Below are 25,799 nucleotides of genomic sequence, written 5' to 3' on the forward strand. Positions count from 1 at the left end.
TGAAGACTGGATCAGTTTTGCCATTATGATTTTGGCCTGCCTCCCAGAAAAGAGGAATTAGGAAAACAGAGCTGAGACTCCACCCACTAGGGTTCTTAGCTTTCGATTTCCTCAGCAGGAGAGACAAGACTTGTTGCTTCTCGTACTTGCATTAGTCATCATAAAAGATCAGAGCTGAGTTTTCTCTACAATGATTTTGTTGTTACAAATATCTGTAGTTAAAAGGAGCTACATTAGGACTTTTAAGATGCTCTTCAACGAAGGGTAGAGAGTGGGATGAAGGAGGTTGGACAAGATCCCAATCCAAAACCCGGCACAAAGGCACACACTACGAACACCATGGATCACCAAAGTATGTGATATGAACGTTCTGTCATCTTCTCAGGAAACAACAAGTCAATTAAATACTGAAATAAAAAGTGGTCAGAAAGAAAGGCTTTTGAATTCATAAACTGTAGTTGAACTTTTAATATATAACAAGAAACTTGTACATGTTTATGATGCACAATGTGATATTTAATACATCTCTATACTGAATTCATCTCCTTCAACATGTAATGCTTCTTCTAATGTGCTTGTCTCAAAAAATATACTTATCTTAATTCTATGTTCCATGAGCTTTATAAATGGATGTTATCATTGATTAACTATTTAGAAGACAGCCTCAGTTTCAACAGTAAGATCTTCATATAAATGACATTGACTTGGAGAGTATGTCATTTCCTGTTCAGGAGTCTGGTTTAAATTGGAGTCCATGGGTGTATTCTTGCATTTTTTTCCTTTGATGACCTTGAAGAAGAGATAAAAGACACACTGAAATCACAACAATGTGCAAAGCTCAGCTTTCATGCCCAACTACCAGTTTTTCCCCACAGGCTACACAGGCTCTTCTCTCAAGAAGGGCTCTTTCTCTCATTCATTTTCTCTCACAGCACCTTTTGAGTGACACATTTGTCATCATCTAGAGCCTGAAAAGAGAGGTTTGTTTTTTACATCTGGTATTTGAATTCAGTATCCAGCTGTTTGTAAAGAACCAGATTTCTTCAAGTAAGATCAAAGGAATGATTAAAAAAAGAGAATAATTTATGCCATCCATGTGAAGCACTGACTGTGTAAGAAAAAGGAAAATCGTCAATATAAGGCATTGTGTTCTCTATTCTATTGCTTAGGATTAGCAGGTGGATATAAAATACAAGGAATCTTGCATTAGGACTTCTGAGAATTAGAACAACTAATATGTGTGTGTGTGTGTGTGTTTGTGTGTGTATGTGCGTGTCTGAATATAGGAATATGTCAGCATTGAATCATTTGAATCAACACTTGAATATTGGGACTTAAATTTAGCTTTGATTTGTACTATCAAGAATACCATATGCAGGTCCAGTGCTGTGGCTCAGTGGATTAAGGCAGCCAGTACCTGCCTATGCCAGCATCCTGTTTAAACACCAGCTCAAGTCCTAGCTCCAAGTCTCTGATTCAGCTGCCTGTGTATGAGTTCTTGGACCCTTGCCATTCACATGGGAGACACAGATAGAGTCCCTGGCTCCTGGGTTCATCCTGGCCCAGCTCCAGCTATTGCAGCCATCTAGGGAATTAACCAGCAGGTAGAAGATGTTTCTCTCTGTCTCTCCTCTCTGTAACTCTTCCTTCCAAATCAATAAAATGAAACTTAGAAAACAAAGACAAAAGAACCTCACAGTAGACTTGTTTAGATGTGACTATGTGAGTGTTTTTGAGTATCAAAGACATCACAATGCCATGTAGATTGTGTCTTAGCTTTCTCTTGTGAGTTGTGATGTGCATCTCATTAGAGAATAGTACTATTTGATTTTAGATACAAAAATCCAAGAGACTGGGACCCTTTGGTTATTTGTTTCTATCATGAGATATTTGGCTCCTTTTCCCCAAGAGCTCTATTTTGATGCTATTGATATGTATTTCCCATATGAAGTTTTCCAGCCACTCCTAAATATACATCAGCCTGTTTACATGACTCCATCCCACTGCCTACTCTTACTCCTTTTGCATAAGGACCCGCCTCCTGGGAAAGACATCCTCATCTGAATCTCAATCATAGCATGGACTGGTTGTGTGGTAGGGCACAGTACTTAGTTTTATTGACCATCAGGATCTATACTTTTGCAATGCGGGTAATGATTACAGCTCCATCATTGTATGAGTTCCAAGCACACATTGAGTGCTCCACAGAGGATTTCTATTATCATATCATCATTATTTACTTCAGACAATTCTTTCAAGTGCATAACTTATCATGTATCCCTAGACTCAAAATATAACAGACACACATGTGCAATCTATAGGACAAACAAAGTTTTTGTCCTAATTCTGTATCTCTAGATCAATGTAAAGCTGTATCCTGGATACTTTACAGAATGTCAGCTTGTCCAGAACAGAACATGTGTTTTCTTGTACCTTCTGGAATTTCTCCAATGCTTCCCAAATCTATTTAAGTATTTTAAAATTCAGGACAACCGTTGCATTAATCTTAAGCCTATGTGAATATTTATTCATTAACATCTCTTAGAACTCATCTGCTGATGGCCCAAATGATTGGGCCCCTGCTACACATTTGGAAACCCAAATGGAGTTTCTGGCTCCTGGCTTCTGAGTTCCAGACCTGGATGTTCACAGCATTTGGAGAGTGAACCAGCAGATTGAAGATCAGGTCCCCCTGATTCTCATTGCATTTCAAAATATTATAAATTAATTTGCAAAAACTAAAACAAAATAAAAAAAATCACTGCTTAGTAATAAGTGTAACACTATTGCTTGAACTCTCCTTATATTTGCTCCCCAGATCTAAACATAAGAATTCATCTTTTGCAAGCTCATTTTTCTGTCTAGTTCTCACCTTAATGAAACTGTGAATTCCAGATTTCAGCTTCATAGTCTTATTCCTGATTTTCAGTTGAAAGCAGAAGAGGTGAAGTGTATCACCTTCATCACATTGCAGGTTGTAGCATTGTCCACTTCCCTCAACCTCCATCTTTCCTGTTTTATCTTCTATTTCATAAGTTGTGGTCTTAATTCTCACTGTTTTCTAAAAAACAAAATATTCAGCTCCTGTCATATTTGAGAATCTAAAAACATAAGCAATCAATTACAGGTACAGACATATATGTGGCTTTGATAAAGTTTCTCTAATTCCTCCTCCTCCTCTTCTTCTTCTTTCTTATTCAAGTATTTTTCTGCACCAGAATTCTAGAATGAGAATGTTTTCTATTTTCCATGCTTCCTTCAGATGAAATGTTTTAACTTCTTCTAAAGGACCTGGCATCAGAGGAATTATGACAAGTTGGTAGATTTCTTTGGCCCCTCTTTTTATGCATAAGTTAATGAAAATGTGTTACTGTTATGAATTCACTCAACATATTATGGGGAATTTATTTAACAAGCAATGTTCCAGTACTTCAGTAATTCCTTTTTAATCTCTTCACTGACATACTGATTTATGTATCTCAAGTTACATGATATGGTATTTCATCTGCTACCCTTATCAATTTATAGCAACATTTAGAAATATGATCTCTTGAAAAGGTAAAGGTTATAAAATGAAGATGCTACACTGAAATAAAGATATATAGTTATGAAGCAGTAAGTTATATAATTGAATAAATTCATAAAAGTTTATGAAGTTTTGCATTGATTGAATGTATCATATAAATAGCATGATTGGGGCAGTGAGATGTTAACCAAAATTTCTATTTTTCTATGCTTGTTTTTGGTAAATGGAAAGGTTACAAAAATGCTAATTATTGTGACATAAAATATTTCTTAGTTGTTCCATAAATCCTTCTTAAACCAAAAATTAATTGAATAAGCAGACATTGTAATGGCTAGATCGTTTGCCGAAGTATTGTATAAGTGTGTGTATCCAAGAGCAAGTCATGAAATCTGTTTATTATTATGAGTACATACCATAAACAGAATTCTGCATTAGTGAAATCAATTCTTCAGGAGAAAAAGAAAATGATGATTATACAGTTGCAGTGGTGCTCAGGAAACATGCTATTTAGCATCAACATACTGTAGGCATACCTTTGCTGGAGTTAGGTTTCTTAGTCAATATATTTTAGATAATTTACACAAAGGGTGTCTGGGGACGCTGAATACAACAGACCACCTAATCCTATTTCTTATTGTGTGGGAAAATTTAACTATGTTTTTATGCATAAGACAATATCTTGAGTTTTAACATTCAGTCAAAACTCAAATGAGTCCCAATACTCAGTACATAGCTTGGCAGAAACAGCAAAAACCAGACCAAACTAAGCCAACAACAACAGCAGCAGCAAAACGCAAACCAAACCCTCCCACCTCAACCCCCTCCCCCCAAATTGTGATTACCTTGCTCAGCTTGAATGACCCATACACTATTGTTCCTGTTGTTTGTCTTTGGAGTTCTTTAATTTGGGAGCTTGTAGTTGCTCTACGCTTAATTTCTTTGGGGACCTCTATCTTTTGATCAGGACTGGCTTTAGACACAGATGATGTCTCATTTATCTCCAGGATTCCTTTTTCTTTGAAGTAATTGGAGATAATAATGACGTTATCTTTCATGAACATCTCTTTCAGTCTGGTGTCAAACACCTTCACTTGGAAAAGCTCAGTCTCAGTAGCCACTGTTGCATGAAACATTTTGCCTTTCTCGTCTTTTGAAATCTCATATTCAAATGGAGCTGTTGCTTTCAGGACCATCACTGTTTTGGGGTCCTTTTGTTGCTCCCTTTCTCTGGCAGCCGACTTCCGGCAACTTTTCTGTGTCAAACAGACAGAAGAAAATAAACTTAACACTTTGGGGCAGAGAATGCAAAGTCATTTTCCTATGAGAGAAAACTCAGTAATAATACTGGTTCCAGTATTATCCATGTCTTTTCATTTGGATAATTGGTTATAGACATTTTCTTAAGTTTCTAAAATAAACATGTTTCACTTGTGCTAAAAACAAAATAAACAATGAAAGCCTGAACGTGAGGCTGAGTGTACGAGGGAATATTGGATTGCACTTTGAATTGCTTGTTGTGACTTTCTCACTGTGATTCTGCAATATTTTCCCGTAGTACAGATGTCAGGGAGGAAAAGACTTCATTCTCTGGAATGAGAAGCATTGACTTTTCCATGTGTTATCAGACAGACTTTTGTGTCACATAAAACAGTAGAGTGCCAAATCTACTCTGAAGGCAACAGAAAACAAGAATGAACCTGAAGGTTGAAGCTCCAGCCCACGGCCTGTCATGTAAAGCTGCTTTTGTGTAGTTTTACACATTTTTTCACTCAATTTTTAAAACTTCTACACAATTTTTCCTAAATCCTTCAATTCTCCGTTTTTATCTTCTACTTTGTCTGTTGCTAATTTTATAGATGGCCCTTTATTCTTGTGAAGTTTTATTTTAGTGCTTCCAGGTACTGACAAGAGGGTCTGGTCTACCTGGTATCACAGGACAAACAGGACAGCCATACTCTTACAATACACAGTGAAGTGGGACACACATTCAATAGTTTATAGTTGTCAGAACTGTAGGAGGACAACCGATCAGATCTGTAAGAAAATAATTGGTTAAAGAGAGGACGTTGGGAATCCTTGCCTGTGTGGAGCCAGAGCTAGTTGTGATTCTGCTGGAAAGACCCTGGGAGCAGTTACTATGGAAATGAACAGGCATGAAACTCCTTCATCCTCAGATAGTGGATTATCCTCAGATAGTAAATTAGATAGATGAGATAGTAGAGTAGATAGATGAAATAGTAGATTAGATAGTAGATAGTGGATGAAAGAGAGGTGGGGAACAGAAATGAACAGACTGAGGAAAGGAACCTGCTAGATAAACAAATTGTGTAGGAGGAGACTCCTTGTTACTGTTGAAAAGTAAATTCCTCAAACACCCCTCCCTGATGCCTACATGATCACCTGTCTTTAAAATGTCTGATGCTGTCAATGGACTTCGGCTATTGACCATCAATTAGTAGTCCACATGTATTCTTACCAACTCCATGTACCAAGTCCATTGTTGCTAGACAGTGAATACATAACTGATAGGAAAAAATGAACTAACATTAAAACTCATTTGCAGGAGTTTCAAGAATGGATTGCATACTGATATTGGAATCCACAGGGTGGGTAGCTTTGGCCAGAGTTTATCAGTCAGCTTTTTGAAGCTTTAGCTAATATATCTGAAAGACTGCTTAGTAAGGCAGAAGGCTTCTTTTGATGTAAAGGTTAAAGGCTCATAATCCAGTGAGTATACTGGGGAGTGGAAGCCATACACAGGACGAGTGAGCCAGGGTACAGAGAGAGAGGGAGAGAGAGAGAGAGAGAGAGAGAGAGAGAGACAGGAAGCATGCTGCTGTGTACAACCATCCCTCTCACTTGAACTGCCCTTTCAGAGCAAGCCTCCAGTGACCTAAAGATCTTCAACCAGGCCCACCTCTCAAAACATCATAATGAGAAGAATTGCTGATCTTTAAAACATCAACCCGTTGGCATTAATGCAAACTCTTAGCACAGGAGTTTGAGTTCCAGCATTTTCGTGAATTGGGAGGGCCAAATTCTGCTCAAGTCATAACACAGAGCAGATATGATGTAGAAATTTACAATGAAAGGAGCATGGTGAGCATTGCAGAAATTTAATGTGTTTGTGAGGAACAGGTAGAGATGCGAGAATTGGGAAGAGGTGGTGATGTGCTCAGTGTTGTATCTGTTTGTACTGTGCTGGACACTACACCTAACCCTTTCCCCAGCCACCCTGGAGCAGCATGGGGCAGGAATCTTTGAAGAGTTAGAGATGATGTCAAATTCATCAAGCATTTCTGTGGAAGCAAAGTATAATGTTGTAAATTCTCAACATGCACATTTGATTCACTACTTAAGTACTGTTCTTTTTAAGTAGAGGATGGATTGAGTGGGAATTGGAAGAAAGAATTCTCCCATTTCAGGTTGAAAAGGACGAAGGAAAGGGAGCAGAGGAAGATCTTACCTTAGTGGAAGGAGTGTTTGGTGTTGATGATGAGATCTGTGGAGGTGGGACAGGGTCCGTGGCTGTGGATGTACTGGGTTCTGCAACACTGGGAGGGCAAGCCTGCTCACCAGAGACCTGATTTCTTTTGGCTCCAGGATTTTGTCTGATGGTTTCAGGTGTTTTCTGAAAATGGTTTAATTTTCTTGTTAGTAGTTTCCAGTATTAAAATGAATTTAAAGAATATTTTCATTACTGTATTAGGTAGTAGATTTATTCTATCTAAACTGTTTTCTTAAATATAGAGGGCTATTCATTCCTTCACTAGCGGCTTCATAACAAAGGCTAAATTTGGACATATCTTTCCATTAACTACCTTTCTGAAATCTTGTGATTGTCTTTGTCTCAGAATTAGGAAAAGTATGCTTGGGAGTGGCCTGGTGGTGCAACAGGCTAATCATCTTCTCTGTAGCACCAGCTTCCTGTATGGGCACAGGTTCCTATAGTGGCTATTCCATTTCCAATCCCATTCCCTGCTTTTGACCTAGAAAAACAATAGAAGATGGCCCAAGTCCTTGAGCTCCTGCACCCATCTGGGAGACTGAGAAGAAGGTCGTGGCTCCCAGCTTTGGATCAACACAGCTTTGACAACTGCTGCCTTTTGGAGAGTGAACCCATTGGATGGAAGGCCTTCTCTTTCTTTCTTTTTTTTTCTCTCCTTTCAAATAAAAAATAAATAAATCTTCTTTTTTTTAAAAAACAAAGAGTGCGTTTTTCTGAAGATAGGCAAGGTGTTTTCCTGTTGAATATCTCCCTAGTAGAGATGAAGCTATCATATTTATGTAACACGTATTTTCATGATATGGTTTAAGTCCTTGGCTCAATGCCTTGTATAAAGCTGGTTGATTATTATGCAATTTGATAAATCTGAGACTATGGGGCAGCCATGTCAGTATTTTCTGTGAGACTTTCAGCCTGCTTCTCATCGCGAGGCTTACCTTAGCTGATGCAGTCTTCTTCGCTCCTTGAGTGCTGGTAATAGTTCCTGTGGCTGGTGCAGGTGTAGCATCATTCATTCCACATGGCTTCATTTTTTTCGATGGTGGTGTTTCTTTTGCTGATGTGCGTTTATTTTTCTTCATAACTAATCATTAAAAGAAAAAAGAAGCTCAGAGCAGGTGGTCTAGGGCAGTGTGGGTAGCTCCTACACTATTTCGTCCCACCTCCAGGCGATGAATCTAGCTATGCTGGTGTCAGCCTCTATTGTACTGACTCAACCAGCAAAAGGTGGTCCATGGTATCAAGACAGTCAGAAGTGCTGTTTCTTGCTTTTGGATTTTTGGCTCCTGTGCTATGCAATGAACACATCCTTCCCATGCACTTCAACACTTCCTCAGTCCTGATTTCCTGTCATCTCCTATGACACCTTTGAGATTTTTGTTGATTCTGACAGGTCATATTTTCCAAACAATCTACACAAATTACATAAACCAGTAAAAGAAAATGAAAGTATCTTCAAAGAGCTATTGGAAAATGCATAATGAAAAAAATTCATGAATTTTATGTTTTTAGTTGCCCCAAATAAGCTTATTTCAATTCTAGTTCTTAATGCACATTTGGAATTAGAAAAATACGATGAGTTGTCAACTTGTTGATATCTGAAGCAGCAAAAAGGCCATGGCCATTGAGTCATGAATTGGGAAAGAGATTTATCAACCCTGATCAAGGTGGGTTTCAGTTAAAGTTACAGACGGGGCAGAGAGGGTGGCAGGATAATAGCAAGGTCTGTTCCCTTCCCCTCCTTACTTTTTGACTTCTCTGTTTGCAGCTCTTTAGCAAGATCTTTAAGTTCTTCTATATCCTTGAATACTTTTATTAGTTTGCTCAATCCAGCATCAACAGGGAACTTCTCTGCCATTAAGTCGGCAATCTTAATTCTGTCGCACTTGTCTTGCATTTCCTTAGTCATTTTTAAATCTGGTGCCAGTATGAACCTAACTGTATGAAACTGTTCAGCCCGGATGCGATTTAATCCTTTCAGCAGAACAACCTTCCTGTATTCACTTTCCATCTTTTAAAATATAGGTGGACCTACAAGAGAAAAATAAACTGTTGTGTTATATATCCAGATAATTTCAAGAATGAGACCGCTTTTTCTGAGTGAACCAGGCCAGAGTTGGTCACAGGGTATGTGTCTAGCAAGCAGGAGCTTAATTTTTTAAAAATTAATTACATTGCATTATGTGACACAGTTTTATAGGTACTGGGATTACCCCTGCCCTTCCCCAATCCCTTCCCCCAAGGTGGATTCCTCCACCTTGTTGCATTACCACAGTTCAAGTTCACATGAGATTCTTTCATTGCAAGCATATACCAAACATAGAGTCCAGCATCTTATTGTCCAAATAAGTTCAATGGCTTATTGGGGAGACCATCTCTGGTCAGAAAGTAGAGCCGGCAGAGTATCATCCCGATTAATTAAAAGCCCCAACAGAATATCAGTAACAATTTATAACGTTATGGAATTAATTGACATAGTATTGAGTAACTAACATGTTAAAAAAATAAATACAAGTTCTTTACCACATCCTGCGACTCCTTCATTGACATTTCAATTTAAGTTTATCTACAACCGGGTTCTATACACCTTAAAATGGCTATAGATTACTATCAGCTGTGTCGTGTCTATTTTCATTATAGTATTTAGCAGTTTATAGCATTGAAGCATGATTTTGCTGAACCTGGCTTTATTTTGGGTGGTCTAGACTGGCTTATAACTCTAACAAGATGTATGTCAATAGTTCAGGTGCAGAACAGTTTTAGGAGCAGTGTGCAGAGAAATCTTCAATAGCCTAGTGAGGAGTAACTAATCTTTGTGTCCCACCTAGTAAGGCATAAGTGAATCCACGCTGACCATTTCCTGCGTGTTTCTAAGCTTTCCTTGTTGTTCTCTATCTATTCTAGAGTTTTTGTTTGTTTGTTTGTTTTGAGGGGTTTCTGGTCGATCCTGATGGTTATTGCCAGAGAGGGTGGGGACCCAAATTTAGAACCAAGCGAGGACCAGAGAAAGCTCCCCTCCCTAGTCACCCAAGGAAGTTTATTCTTCTTCTGTTTCTGTGGACTACTCAGGGCTCCTGGCTGTTGTTCTGATGCCCTTGGATCCTGCAAGGAAGGATTTGGACTTCTTTCATCCCATGTGGTAGACCCAAGCGGGAGTGGATGACCTCAGAGTTCTTGCCATCTGGAGGCACTCCAATTCCCAGTGGTCTCCTTGGCAGTTGGAATGTAGTCCTTGGTGCTCATCCTGATAGTGCTTGGTGAGAATCTGGGAATCTTCAGGGTTGGGATACTAGCCTCCTCTTGTCCTCCAAGCAAGGACTTAATGACTGAGTGCATCATTATGGCAAAAGCTAAGTGCTACCTGAAGAAGATCACACATGTTCATGTAACTGAGTTGAGTCTGGAGTAGTTGTGGTGGAAGGATGTCTGGGAAGAGAAAATTTCCGGAGTTCCTAAAAGTATAGACTTAGAAATCTTTAACTTCATGGTCCTACTTTGCATTTTTCAGATGGCTACACCTGTCCCTGAGGTCTGCATGTTGATTCCTGACTCATCCGAAATTTACTATCACTGACTTAGCAGATACATAACACAGATTGAAGCTTCTCACTTTAAGCTGAGAAATGCCATGGTAGCAGAGTTCCATGAGAGAACGGAGATCCTTATCAATTTAACTGTTCTCTACTCAATATTCATGAACATTTTTCCCTTGATATGAAACAATATCCTTTCAATCTTCAGTGCCCATATGACTGTCCTTTTGCTGGACTTTAATCTACTCCCTAATAAGAGTCAAAGCATTTATTGACTAGCATGTTGTGACATGTATTTTCCTCCTTCTAAACTCAATCTTTTTCTTCTTCAGTTGTTTCCAGAATGCCAGCTATACCTATAATCTACATTTGTACCCTCCTTGAAGCAACTAAAAATGTTCACTGTCATTGGAAAATTTCTGCTATTTTGCCTGACATAGAATGCCATAGGTTTCTCAAAGGCTTTGCCAGCCTAACAAATTTTGAAACTGGGCTTTTATATTTAACCAAAATGACTTTTAAAATATGATGGTCTATTGATCATTTTCTGATTCTGGCTCACACAATTAAAGTCAAGGGCAGTAACATTAAAACAGCTACCCACTGATCTTTCATTAAAAAATAAATGCCTAATCCCCCCCCCAAAAAAAAAGAAAAGAAAAGAAATAATAAAGAAACCTAGTTGAAAAATAAAATTCATTATGATGGTAATATGGGTTGGGTATATGATGTCCCCCAGGTGCTGGCATGGTGGCAGTCAGCAGTCTAATCGTCCACCCTGGCATTCCATAAGAGCACCAGTTCCAGTCTTGACTGCTCCACTTCTGATCCAGCTCTCTGCTTGTTGGCCTGGCAAAGCAGCAGAAGATGGTCTAAGTGCTTGTGATCCTGTGCCTCCTGGCAGAAACTCCTGGCTTTGGATCAGCTCAGTTCTGGCCATTGTGATCATTTGGGAAATGGAAGACCTTCTGTGTCTCTCCTTCTTTCAGCACAAAGTACGACATTCAAATGAAAATAAATATAAATATTAAAATAAAAATGTCCCCCAAAGTTCATTGTATTGAAGGTTTACCAAATGCAGAGTGGGGCTTTGGGTAGGTGTAGAGTTTTCAGGAGTTGGGCCTAATGAGAAGTCCTTAAATCATTGAAGCTGTACATTCAGAAGGCAACCCTTATTCACTTCTCAAATACCTACAACAACCTAGGGGAAGCCAGGTCAAAATCAGGAGCTGGAAACATGCTGATGGCACCCAAACTCAAGCATCCACTTGCTGCCAGGGTGTGCATATCAGTAGAAAGCTAGAACTAGGGGCAGAACTGAAACTGGAACCCAGGCACTCTTGGGTGTTCCAGCAACAACTCAAGTTATAGACCAAAGACGTATTGCAATTGGCTGTCTTTTATGTAAAAAACAAAACCCTAAACAAGCAGGAATAAGTTAGGAAATGGGTAGACAAGGTCAGGTGAATATAGTGAGGAGAGATGGTATTAGGTTTTATTAAGTTATATGTGCTTGAGGGGAAACTAGAGATAAAATTCAAAATATTGGCAAAGGAGATACAGAAAGGAACACAGAGTAAGTGCTCCGATTTGAACAAATATAGCAAGACTTATTTAAGTTATATCACTGGATTTAATTGACATTGATTGCTAGATTCATTAAGAAATAGCTTTTCCAATTATCATCAGACTGGAACTTTCACTATTTCATAATACTATGATTAACTTCAGAAGCATGCAACAGTTCTAATTATTATCACTTCATATAATTATGTCTCTTATTTTGTTAATGTAAACAATAATAGGTAGCATGCTTCTTTCTCTTGTTGGTCTATTTTAGGGTTTTCGAAATAAAATTGAAAAGGTAAGTCTATTTGGGAGTAAAGTTTTTTTGAGATTTAACAAAATTTTTCATAATGTACACTTTCTAAGAATGTTTTGAGGTGGCTGGCTTGCAAATTCCAATTTTTGGCCACAGAGTAAACTCTGTTTGACCTCTGAATTCTATAGATTCTTAGAATTTATATATATATAATGTTAATGTTTAATACAGGAAAAAGCTAATTAAACTTTTGATTACATGGTTGTCATGTTTTATAAAGCTGACATAATCTCATAATAAATGCAGCTTTATGGCCTGATTGTTTTTTTACTTACTTTTTTTAGTGACACTTAAGGTTTTTAAAAATTACTAGCAATGTGGAGAAAGAACAGATTTCATGCATTTCACAGACACCGTTAAAAGAAGATACTGCACTTCCCTACTCATCCTGATTTAATCTCCCATCCTTTATTATCTTCTTATTTTTTCTTTCAATTTTTTTGCAGTAACAAACCTTTAATTTATTTTTTAAAGATTTATTTATTTTTATTGGAAGTCAGATTTACAGTGAGAAGGAGAGACAGAGAGGAAGATCTTCTGTCTTTTGATTCACTCCTCACGTGGCCACAATGGCCGGGGCTGAGCTGATCTGAAGCCAGGAGCCAGGAGTTTCCTCCAGGTTTCCAACATGGGTGCAGCGACCCAACGCCTTGGGCTATCCTCTGTTGCTTCCCTTGGCCACAAGTAGAAAGCAGGATGAGAAGTGGGGCTGCCAGGATTAGAGCTGGTGCCCATATGGGTTCCTGGTGCATGCAGGGTGAGGACTTAAGCCAGTAAGCTACTGTGCCAGGCACTTAATTTGCGGTATAATCACAGGCTTAATGTAAAAAAGTCGAAAGTATGAAGACTACAATTCCACAGAAATGTAAACCAGGGATATAAAAATTAGTCAAATCTTAAGAAGTAAAATTCATTCTTATACTTAATTGCTGTCTTATATTAACTACTGCAAAGAGGAGAGAACATTCAACATTTGTCTTTTGGGAATTGCCTGTCTTTTGCAACGAAACAGATACCAGTGGAGACCATTATGCTTAGTGAAATGTTATGATAGTTTTTTTAATCTCATTATGTAGCCTGAAATTTTATCTCATCTCAATAACTGAAAATCAGTAAAAATAGGTAAAAATCTGAAAAAAAATTGCCAACATGGCAAACACATTCATGAAGTTAGCATAAACATGAAGTTCATAAAATACTTAAGGAAATTTTAAAGTTACATGTAAATTAAAAACTTTTATTATGCAGTCATAAATTATTTTATAATTTCCTACAAATTCTCACCCTGCCTCTGTCTTGAACAAAGCAGGAGGAACCAAAAAAATGGCTGCCTTTTATACAAAATGGAGTACAAAATGAAACTCAAGTGAAAGACACTAGCACAGTTATATTAAGACATATTTGGATAACTATGTGAAATATATGCTTTCTACCAAGTATGTGTGCATGTTGCAATATTACGATGATTTTCCTTAATATACCTTTATATTCAGATTTCCTTTTTGTTTCAACATCAGAGTCACCAAGTTTAAGTTGTGAAAGCTAAAGTTTTCTAGAAGTCAACTTCTGTCAATACATGCTCAGAACATTTATTTTAAAATAACGGGATAATAGAAACACATTTTCCCTCGTTCAGGCCTCAGCTGTGATGGAACAAAAGATACCTCTTGTTTCCTTAATCAATGAAGCATTATCACTAGACGGTTTTCAGTTTTCTGAATAGAGTGGATTCCTTTTTATTCCCCCCACTTGGCCAATCTAAAATAATCAATGCTGATTTCGCTTTCTCATCTAGATTTCAAGAAATAAACCAAATCTTCCCTGCAGAATGTGCTGACGTACCTCACGGGTGGCTTCCTCAACACTGGTCCAGGAATGAGATCTTCAGAAATGCAGGAAACAAATGCCTATATTGAGAAGGAAGATAAATCAGTAAAGTTCCAGAAACAGAACTGCAAATGAAGATTCTATAGCCTGGAGATGGAATGGAAAGGAAGACAGCACTCCTTACAGTGCTCACCAACTTGGCTGGTGTGGGGAGAGACTACCAGGCAGAGGGGTTGCACAATCAGTGGAAACTCCTCCCATCAGAGTCCTTTCAACACATCTTTGGGTTTTCTAATACCAGAGTAATAAATCAGTAATATCTTACTCTTCCTGAAAAAATTAAGCTGTATTTCCCGATATTTAGAAAAAAGTACATTTGAGAAAGTACCAATTTTAGAATTTTATTATCTTGAAGGCTGAGTTGTGAATTGTTGAAAGGAAATGAATGACGTACCCACTCCTCTCTCTTCCTTCATAGCTTTGCTATTTATATATGTAATTTCCCTATTTGCTTGTAATCTTTTGTCTAGTGTTGTAAGATAGTAATTTGTTTATTTCTCTAGATGATTTTTGTTTTACTTATGTACATGTAACCTGTTTTATACCCTCGTTTTTGGAAGCACCACTTTTTGCTCTGTGAAGTTTTATTTGATGCATTTAGTTTTTTCTAGTATTTGTTGCCAAGCATTCTTTTGTTGAAATGTGCTACAGTAGGGAAGTTTAGTATGAGTGCATGTCAGAACATCACGTTGTGATACGATGTACTCTCCAAAACAAGGATTTTTTTTCTTATGTCTATTTATCAAAGTCTTTGAACATCCTCTCTCCTGAATTTTTTTATTATCAGTTTATGATACAGTTCCATAGTCCCTTGGGTTTCCCTTATGCCCTGCATAATTCCCTCCCCCTCTCTCTGAGCTCCTCTATATCAATACTGTGGTATAGTTCTTCATAGACAGTCATATGTGCATCACTGCGGGCATGGACAATGGCAGACAGTCCAAGATCCTAGTCTCAAGATATAGTAAACAGTTTCATTGGGAGTCCACCTTTATCTGGAAGTAGAGTTACATACTGCATTGTATCCTCTCCTCTGGATATGATAGTCTCCATTATGCATTTACTATACATCCCCTTAATGAAAAGCCACAATGCAAAATCAACAACAGGAAGAAAAATAGAAATTTGTAATGCCATGAAGTAAAATAACATGCTGCTAGATATGACAGCTTCCATTACACAGTTACTACACATCCCCTTAAAGGAAAAGTCATGAAACATAATCAACAACAGGAAGAAAAAAAATAAACAACACCATGAAGTTAACTAACATGTGATTGAATGACTAATGTGTCACTGAAGAAATGAAAAAGAAAATCCAGAACCTTCTTGAAGAAAATGATGGTACTGTATGATCTATGTGTCATTGAATAATCTAATCAGAAGAAAATGTTTTCAAGAGAAGAAACCAACAAAAATAATCAAAATTCCTGAGATAGTTTGTGCTGGGAAAGAATTGGGACACAGCATCTAGGAGGGGCACAAAACTCACAACAGGCTTGAGCAAGAGTGATCTTCACCACTATGCATGATAATCAAGCGTTTTTCATTCAAACATAAAGAAAAGATCTTTAGGGCCCGGTGGTGTGGCCTAGTGGCTAAAGTCCTTGCCTTGAATGCACCAAGATCCCATATGGGCACCAGTTCTAATCCAGGCAGCTCTACTTCCCATCCAGCTCCCTGATTGTGGCCCGGGGAAGCAGTCAAGTACAACCCAAAGCCTTGGAACCCTGCACCCATGTGGGATACCTGGAAGAAGTTCTTGGATTCTGGCTTCGGATCAGCATAGTACTGGCCATTGAGCTCACTTGGGAGTGAATCATCGGAAGAAAGATCTTCTTCTCTGTCTCTTCTCCTCTCTATATATCTGACTTTCCAATAAATAAATAAATCTTAAAAAAAAAAAGATCTCTAAATGTGCACATGAAAAAAAATCAACTGACAGGAAATATCTTCCAATTCTGAGATGCTTTCTTCTGCCTCCTTCATTCTAGTTTGGAGACTGTCTACTGTGCTTTTAATTTGCTCCACTGTATTCTTCATTTCTGATATATCAGCTTTCCTTAGATTCATTTCCAGTGTGACATATTCCTTGAATTCCTTGAATGCCTGCTTTACATGCTTCTTGTTGTTGATAAGAAGCTTTATAACAAGTGTTTTGAATGCTGTATTCTCCATTTTCTCGATGCCTTCCTCAGTTAACTCTGAGTTTGGCAATGGTTTTTGTCCCTCTGCAGTGCAGTTTTCAGTAAGAAACATTGTGCGTCTGTCTCTTCTTTTGCTCTTGGTCATTGTGCTTCTAGTTATCAGATTCTTCTCCTTGGGGCAGGTTTTATAAGCTGTGTCATCCACACGTGTACAGTTCAATTTTACTTACTGCAGTTCAAACACAGCTGTTTGTTTGTAATCACTTGTGCCACTACCTCCAGCGAATTCCAGGTCTGGGTTCTTATGTTCAACTTACAGCATCACCTCCATAGTACCAGCTCTTGACTCAACAGTCTCCACATGCTGTGATACCATGATAAGCCTGCACCACTTTCTCCCCCTTCCGGCTGGAGCAGGTCCCAGGATTAGGGAGATACCAGGTGTCCTATATAGCTAGGTTATTGTTGGTACTGATCTTGCCAGAACTAGTTGGCTGTTTGGTTTTAGGGACACATGGACCTATTTTGACCCATAGGATGCCATAGTCAATATTATTTTCCTGTGGGACCAGTGCAATGCACTGAGCTCAGTGAGTTCTCCCCAAGCTCAGCACATGTGTAGCTCACTGTTGTCCCTGTAGTCTTAAAGTTTTTCACATTGTGCAAAATGGTGTCCGATTCGGCTCTAGGGTGCTGACTGGGTTGTGAATTCCACCCTTTTCCTGCACTGTTCATCTGAGGCCTGCTGCTCTGTCTCTTCTCCTGGTCAAATCAAACACAACAGCAGGACAGGCAATTCATTGTCTGAGTTTAGCTCCTGAGCTCCTGGTAAACGTCCTTTACCACCTTCTTTGGTGGATTTCCGGCTGTTGGTGGAGTTTAGATTGTGGCTGTCTGAATGCCGCTGGAGTATCAGTCACTGCAACACCACACTGTTGTGTCTGCTGCTTTCCTGTATCTGTCCTGAGTCTGTCCGTGGGAAGCCAGAGAGCAAGCAGGTACTGGGGAGGCAAAGAAAGGAGAGTACTAGAGCGATAGAAGCACGTGATCAAGAGCATCTCCTCCAATTTGAAGAATCAGATATTGCAGTCTACATGGTTTGGGGAAGTTAGATCTTTGAGATTCATCTGATTATTTCTCCCAATAAAGAAATAACAATCTGTTAGGAGCCACAGACTTATGGGCCTACCTGACAGCCTGTTGCATTGCAAAGCGTGCCTTGGGCAAGTAGGGCCACAGCAAGCAGGATATTAGGCTGGAACATCCTGTGTAAAACAAGCAGAATACCTCCATCCTTGTTCCTGTTCAGATCATTAGTTCCTCCCCTGTTTCAATATAGATTACTTCCTCCCCTGTTTCCATACAGATGATTAGTTCCTTCTCTGCTTCAATGAAGATAATTAGTTCCAGGAAACCCTCCCTAACCCCTCCTCTTCACCTCCTCCCCTAGAGAAGAAGGTATATATATGAGGAGTAAAATAAAGAATGAGAGGCACTCTTTTCCACCAAGTATGTGTGTCCGTGTGTGTCTTGGGCCAGCAGCCAGGGGGCTAGCAGCCCGGCATTCCCAGTCCACCCTCAGTGTTTGAGCACCCTGTCCTGCAAGTTGGGACAGCAAACCAAGAGAGTATGAAAATATTACAGTCATGCATGTGAAGAACTGTGTTTGTGAAACTGAGACATTTTCAACGACATGCATGTATTTTTTTCATGTTTTATAAAGTGCTGGTAATACCAAGGAATAGAATTTTTCTGTGAGCAAGTGCTTTTTCTTCAATTGATTTCAAGGTAATTTTCATTTCGTGATCTTGTCTTTTACTCAGATGCCTCTCTGCCTATCAAGATACCTGTTACTGGCAAAGCTCAATGGGTTCTTTCCTCAGTTTAACACAGAAATAAGAAGCTGAGAAAAGCAGAAGACGGGTATAATTTGTAAAGTGAACAAGAGAATGTGAAAGGATGAGGAAAGGGGGCAACTCCTGGGAGGAGGCCAGGAGATACAGTGTCTCCTGAAGGGAGAGAGGGAGAGACACTGGCTTTCCGGAAGTGTCTTGCAAATTTTTAAAATGCTGTGTTGCTCAGCTGGGTTGGAAACCCTTTGTGGCAAGCCAACCAGAAGGCTTACCTATGAAGACCTTCCTCATTGGTATTCCATAATCAGTCAGGGAATGGATGGGCAATGCCTGTGCTTTCCACTCGAAAGTGTTATTTTCCTGGTGACATGGTGACTGACAGTGAGGCGGCTGAAATTGGTGAGCTTTTCTCAAACTCAATCTCCTTCTCATTGAGGTGTCAGGGTTGTCAGGGTTGTCAGGGTTTAAGCAGCACCCTGTTTGTTAATACATGAGGTACATGCACACACATGGTGCAGTGAGATGGTGGCCCAGGGGAATGACCCCACGTGGCTTGCCCTAGACCTGACACAGGATTTGGACGACATGGTTAGTCTCACTCTCTGTGCACCTTCCAGCCAGAAAGCTCTTCTTTGAGAACCAGTCTCAGAATGTATGATCATGAAAATGTGTTTTCTATTTTTCCTGGCCTATGCTTTGATAGCACAGATCTATTATCTTTCTAAGTGAAAGATTAGAATAAAAAAAGAACAGTTTTCATGTGCTAAATATAACTCATAACATTCTGATTTCCATAATTCTACCACCCAGGAATCCAAAACTAATTTCCACCTGGTGATCGATCTTGTTACAAACTAAGTATCTTGATGTGTCTGTGTAAGTGAAAAAACTCATGGGATTTATTTAGCCTGGGCCTTAGACCTGGCAGACTAGCTATTGAGGTGTATGTCAAAAGTAGAGGAATCACTGGAGCTTCAAAGGAGAGGATAAGGAATCAATGAAGTCTTGAACTTAGAGAATGAATATCTCATGAATGAAGGTCAGCAGAAAATGAAATATTTGCTTCTCTATCAAGAAATATAACTCCAGTTAGTCACTTGGAGACTGGATCAGTTTTGGCCCCATAATTTTGGCCTGCCTCCCAGAAAAGAGGAATTATGAAAACAGAGCTGAGACTCCACCCACTAGGGTTCTTAGCTTTCGATTTCCTCAGCAGGAGAGACAAGACTTGTTGCTTCTCGTACTTGCATTAGTCATCATAAAAGATCAGAGCTGAGTTTTCTCTACAATGATTTTGTTGTTACAAATATCTGTAGTTAAAAGGAGCTACATTAGAACTTTTAAGATGCTCTTCAATGAGGGTAGAGAGTGGGATGAAGGAGGTTGGACAAGATCCCAATCCAAAACCCGGCACAAAGGCACACACTATGAACACCTCGGATCACCAAAGTATGTGATATGAACGTTCTGTCATCTTCTCAGGAAACAACATGTCAATTAAATACTGAAATAAAAAGTGGTCAGAAAGAAAGGCTTTTGAATCCATATACTGTAGTTGAACTTTTAATATATAACAAGAAACTTGTACATGTTTATGATGCACAATGTGATATTTAATACATCTCTATACTGAATTCATCTCCTTCAACATGTAATGCTTCTTCTAATGTGCTTGTCTCAAAAAATATACTTATCTTAATTCTATGTTCCATGAGCTTTATAAATGGATGTTATCATTGATTAACTATTTAAAAGACAGCTCAGTTTTAACAGTAATTTATTCATTTAAATGACATCGACTTAGAGCGTTTTCCATTTCCTCTTCAGGAGTCTGGTTTAAATTGGAGTCCACGGGTGTATTCCTGCGTTGTTGTCCTTTGATGACCTTGAAGAAGAGATAAAAGACACACTGAAATCACAACAATGTGCAAAGCTCAGCTTTCATGCCCAACTACCAGTTTTTCCCCACAGGCTACACAGGCTCTTCTCTCAAGAAGGGCTCTTTCTCTCATTCATTTTCTCTCACAGCACCTTTTGAGTGACACATTTGTCATCATCTAGAGCCTGAAAAAAGAGGTTTGTTTTTTACATCTGGTATTTGAATCCAGTATCTAGCTGTTTGAAAAGAACCAGATTTCTTCAAGTAAGATCAAAGGAACAATTAAAAAAGAGAATAATTTATGCCATCCATGTGAAGCACTGACTGTGTAAGAAAAAGGAAAATTGTCAATATAAGGCATTGTGTTCTCTATTCTATTGCTTAGGATTAGCAGGTGGATATAAAATACAAGGAATCTTGCATTAGGACATCTGAGAAGTAGAACAGCTAATATATATGTGTGTGTGTGTGTGTGTCTTTTTGTGTGTGCGCGCGTGTGTCTCTGAATATAGGAATATGTCAGCATTGAATCATTTGAATCAACACTTGAATATTGGGACTTAAATTTAGCTTTGATTTGTACTATCAAGAATACCATATGCAGGTCCAGTGCTGTGGCTCAGTGGATTAAGGCAGCCAGTACCTGCCTATGCCAGCATCCTGTTTAAACACCAGCTCAAGTCCTAGCTCCAAGTCTCTGATTCAGCTGCCTGTGTATGAGTTCTTGGACCCTTGCCATTCACATGGGAGACACAGACAGAGTCCCTGGCTCCTGGGTTCATCCTGGCCCAGCTCCAGCTATTGCAGCCATCTAGGGAATTAACCAGCAGGTAGAAGATGTCTCTGTCTCTCCTCTCTGTAATTCTTCCTTCCAAATCAATAAAATGAAACTTAGAAAACAAAAATAAAAGAACCACAGAGTAGACTTGTTTAGATGTGACTATGTGAGTGTTTTTGAGTATCAACGACATCACAATGTCATGTAGATTGTGTCTTAGCTTTCTCTTGTGAGTTGCGATGTGCATCTCATTAGAGAGTAGTAGTATTTGATTTTAGATACAAACTTCCAAGAGACTGGGACCCTTTGGTTATTTGTTTCTATCATGAGATATTTGGCTCCTTTTCCCCAAGAGCTCTATTTTGATGCTATTGATATGTATTTCCCATATGAAGTTTTCCAGCCACACCTAAATATACATCAGTCTGTTTACATGACTCCATCCCACTGCCTACTCTTACTCATTTTGCATAAGGACCCGCCTCCTGGGAAGGGCATCCTCATCTGAATTCAATCATAGCATGTACTGGTTGTGTGGTAGGGCACAGTACTTAGTTTTATTGACCATCAGGATCTATACTTTTGCAATGCGGGTAATGATTACAGCTCCATCATTGTATGAGTTCCAAGCACACATTGAGTGCTCCACAGAGGATTTCTAATTATCATATCATTATTTACTTCAGACAATTTTTTCAAGCTCATAACTTTAACATGTATCCCTAGACTCAAAATATAACAGACACACATGTGCAATCTATAGGACAAACCAAGTTTTTGTCCTAATTCTGTATCTCTAGATCAATGTAAAGCTGTATCCCGGATACTTTACAGAATGTCAGCTTGTCCAGAACAGAACATGTGTTTTCTTGTACCACCTGGAATTTCTCCAATGCTTCCCAAATCTATTTAAGTATTTTAAAATTTAGGACAACCGTTGCATTAATCTTCAGCCTGTGTGAATATTTATTCAATAACATCTCTTAGAACTCATCTGCTGATGGCCCAAATGATTGGGCCCCTGCCACTCATTTGGAAACCCAAATGGAGTTTCTGGCTCCTGGCTTCTGAGTCCCAGACCTGGATGTTCACAGCATGTGGAGAGTGAACCAGCAGATTGAAGATCAGATCCCCCTCATTCTCATTGCATTTCAAAAAAATGATAAATAAATTTGCAAAAACTAAAACAAAATAAAAAAAATCACTGCTTAGTAATAAGTGTAACACTATTGCTTGAACTCTCCTTATATTTGTTTCCCAGATCTAAACATAAGAATTCATCTTTTGCAAGCTCATTTTCCTGTCTAGTTCTCACCTTAATGAAACTGTGAGTTCCAGATTTCAGCTTCGTAGTCTTATTCCTGATTTTCAGTTGAAAGCAGAAGAGGTGAAGTGTATCACCTTCATCACATTGCATGTTGTAGCATTGTCCACTTGCCTCAACCTCCATCTTTCCTGTTTCATCTTCTATTTCATAAGTTGTGGTCGTCCTTCTCACTGTTTTCTAAAAAACAAAATATTCAGCTCCTGTCATATTTGAGAATCTAAAAACATAAGCAATCAATTGCAGGTACAGACATATATGTGGCTTTGACAAGTTTCTCTAATTCTTCTTCCTCTTCTTCTTTTTTCTTATTCAAGTATTTTTCTGCACTGGAATTCTAGAATGAGAATGTTTTCTATTTTCCATGCTTCCTTCAGATGAAATGTTTTAACTTCTTCTAAAGGACCTGGCATCAGAGGAATTATGACAAGTTGGTAGATTTCTTTGGCCCCTCTTTTTATGCATAAGTTAATGAAAATGTGTTACTGTTATGAATTCACTCAACATATTATGGGGAATTTATTTAACAAGCAATGTTCCAGTACTTAAGTAATTCCTTTCTAACCTCTTCACTGACGTACTGATTTATGTATCTCAAGTTACATGATATGGTATTTCATCTGCTACCCTTATCAATTTATAGCAACATTTAGAAATTTGATCTCTTGAAAAGGTAAAGGTTATAAAATGAAGATGCTACACTGAAATAAAGATATATAGTTATGAAGCAGTAAGTTATATAATTGAATGAATTCATAAAAGTTTATGAAGTTTTGCATTGATTGAATGTATCATATAAATAGCATGATTGGGGCAGTGAGATGTTAACCAAAATTTCTATTTTTCTATGCTTGTTTTTGGTAAATGAGAAGGTTACAAAAATGCTAATTATTGTGACATAAAATATTTCTTAGTTTTTCCATAAATCCTTCTTAAACCAAAAATTAATTGAATAAGCAGACAGTGTAATGGCTAGATCGTTTGCCGAAGTATTGTATAAGTGTGTGTATCCAAGAGCATGTCATTCAATCTGTTTATTATTATGAGTACATACCATAAACAGAATTCTTCATTAGTGAAATCAATTCTTCAGGAGAAAAAGAAAATGATGATTATACAGTTGCAGTGGTGCTCAGGAAACATGGTAATTAGCATCAACATACTGTAGGCATATCTTTGCTGGAGTTAGGTTTCTTAGTCAATATATTTTAGATAACTTACACAAAGGGTGTCTGGGGGAGCGGAATACAACAGACTACCTAATCCTATTTCTTATTGTGTGGGAAAATTTAACTATGTTTTTATGCATAAGACAATATCTTGAGTTTTAATATTCAGTCAAAACTCAAATGAGTCCCAATACTCAGTACAAAGCTTGGCAGAAACAGCAAAAACCAGACCAAACTAAGCCAACAACAACAACAGCAAAACGCAAACCAAACCCTCCCACCTCAACCCCCTCCCCCCAAATTGTGATTACCTTGCTCAGCTTGAATGACCCATTCACTATTGTTCCTGTTGTTTGTCTTTGGAGTTCTTCAATTTGGTGGCTTGTAGTTGCTCTACGCTTAATTTCTTGAGGGACCTCTATGTTTTGATCAGGACCAGCTTTAGACACAGATGATGTCTCAGTTATCTCCAGGATTTCTTTTTCTTTGAAGTAATTGGAGATAATAATGACGTTATCTTTCATGAACATCTCTTTCAGTCTGGTGTCAAACACCTTCACTCGGAAAAGCTCAGTCTCAGTAGCCACTGTTGCATGAAACATTTTGCCTTTCTCGTCTTTTGAAATCTCATAATCAAATGGATCTGTTTCTTCCAGGACCATCACTGTTTTGGGGTCCTTTTGTTGCATGCTTTCTCTGGCAGCCGACTTCCGGGGACTTTTCTGTGTCAAACAGACAGAAGAAAATAAACTTAACACTTTGGGGCAGAGAATGCAAAGTCATTTTCCTATGAGAGAAAACTCACTAATAATAATACTGGTTCCAGTAAGTGTTGGAGAAACTTAGAGCAAGATGGATTACTCAATAGGGAAGAAGAACCCAGGATGAGTATAATTTTTAGCTAGAAAAAGTATAAGACAGCAGATAACAATCAAAATTTGCAATAGTGTCACTGAAACAGAATAAGCTCTTTGAAACAAGAGATGATTCTCTGCATGCATAGCGTAAGGTGGTGGGTGATGCTCATTTTAATGAGTTACTTAAGTGAAAAGGCACAATACAAAAATACATATGTTGCAACCCACTTAACAATACCACAAATCACAAATGGCAAAGGCTTCTGGTTACCAGTGGACTATCTGGGCCATTTTGAGAGATCCCTTTTCCCAATAAATAGTGGTGTGATTTAAGTGATCAGAAAGACATGGATTGTTTCAAACTCTGTCATTTAAAAGAGACTCAGGTACAGACACTGGGGTTAAAGCCACATTCATAAACATGAATAGGGACTTTTCCCACAAAAATAAGTTTGGAAAATCAGAAACAGACTTATACCCCTCAATCTTCCTTTCTCCACAATATTCTGGCTCATTGATTTAGAGCAGAGTACGTTAATCGAAGAAGTATGCTGACCCTGAGAGAGAAAGTGTGAGGCCAAGGTAGATTATGAACTTTGCATGTATAAGCATTTGGAGAAGTACTCGCTGTCTCACTGTGGTCTGAACTGTGTTTCTACCCAAAATAATCTCCGGTGGTTGAAGGACTTCACTTGGATCAGACGAAAGTTTCATCAATGTAAACAATTATCAACACACAAGAAAAACTTTGGAAAAGCAATATAGTTGATTTTGTGGATGCATATCTAAGACGACATTAATAACTATGAGGTTCAAATTGACAAGAAACCTGCAGATTATTCACAGAAGAAATGACACAGATATTCTGAAGGACACAGAAAGAGCCCCAAAGGACACAAAGCCAGGGATATTGAGTTGGTCGTTTAGAATGGGATTCTAGCATGACAATCAATGTAGAATTATTTATTAAGAAAATATTTTATATTGATGAAATTCAGCATCATATACTTATTAGATGATCACTTATACTTTATAATTTTTGAAGTTGAGTATGACATGCTAAGTGAATAAGATAATCAACATTGATAATTGTGGAAGATCATATTGAGAAAACTTAGTAAGTGATCACGAACATAATTATTTGGAATAACACAATGTGACAATATTTGATTAGTATATATCCTGATAATGAAGTAAATTATTTGTGAGGTTTTATTTTAAAAGCAGAGAGAAACATAAAGTCAGAGATGGAGAGAGGTATCTTTCATGCTCTAGTTCACTTCCCAAATGCATGCAAGAGCCACGTCAAACCTGGGGTCAGGAACTCAGTGTGGGTCTGTCAGGTGAGTGCAGGCACCCCAGAACCCTAGCCAGCATCTGCTTTATTGTTGTGCATTAGTAGAAAGTTAGGTTGGAAGCAGAGTAAGTTGGGCCTCAAACATGGCATTCTGATACCAGC

General features: G+C 38.4%; 1 protein-coding gene and 1 long non-coding RNA gene across 2 annotated transcripts in view; both read right to left on the reverse strand.

Moving 5' to 3' along the window:
* Positions 1–451: 451 nt before the first annotated feature.
* The window catches only part of LOC121171548 (pyrin and HIN domain-containing protein 1-like), a 42,262-nt gene continuing 16,914 nt past the window's right edge, over positions 452–25,799 (reverse strand). The window contains 8 exon segments of the mRNA XM_041003277.1: positions 452–789; positions 2,873–3,061; positions 4,369–4,779; positions 6,993–7,157; positions 7,970–8,115; positions 8,778–9,048; positions 22,306–22,494; positions 23,795–24,205. Of these exon segments, the coding sequence (XP_040859211.1) occupies positions 652–789; positions 2,873–3,061; positions 4,369–4,779; positions 6,993–7,157; positions 7,970–8,115; positions 8,778–9,048; positions 22,306–22,494; positions 23,795–24,205 (1,920 nt within the window). The 3' untranslated portion in view covers positions 452–651.
* Positions 10,321–14,438, reverse strand: LOC121171657. Its single transcript, XR_005886157.1, has 2 exons — positions 14,289–14,438; positions 10,321–11,413 (listed from the first exon to the last, which is right to left on the reverse strand). It is a non-coding gene; the product is annotated as an uncharacterized LOC121171657 (long non-coding RNA).

The sequence above is a fragment of the Ochotona curzoniae genome, unplaced genomic scaffold, assembly GCF_017591425.1.
Source record: "Ochotona curzoniae isolate NIBS_2020 unplaced genomic scaffold, NIBS_Ocur_1.0 scaffold_2683, whole genome shotgun sequence".
Lineage (NCBI taxonomy): Eukaryota > Metazoa > Chordata > Mammalia > Lagomorpha > Ochotonidae > Ochotona > Ochotona curzoniae.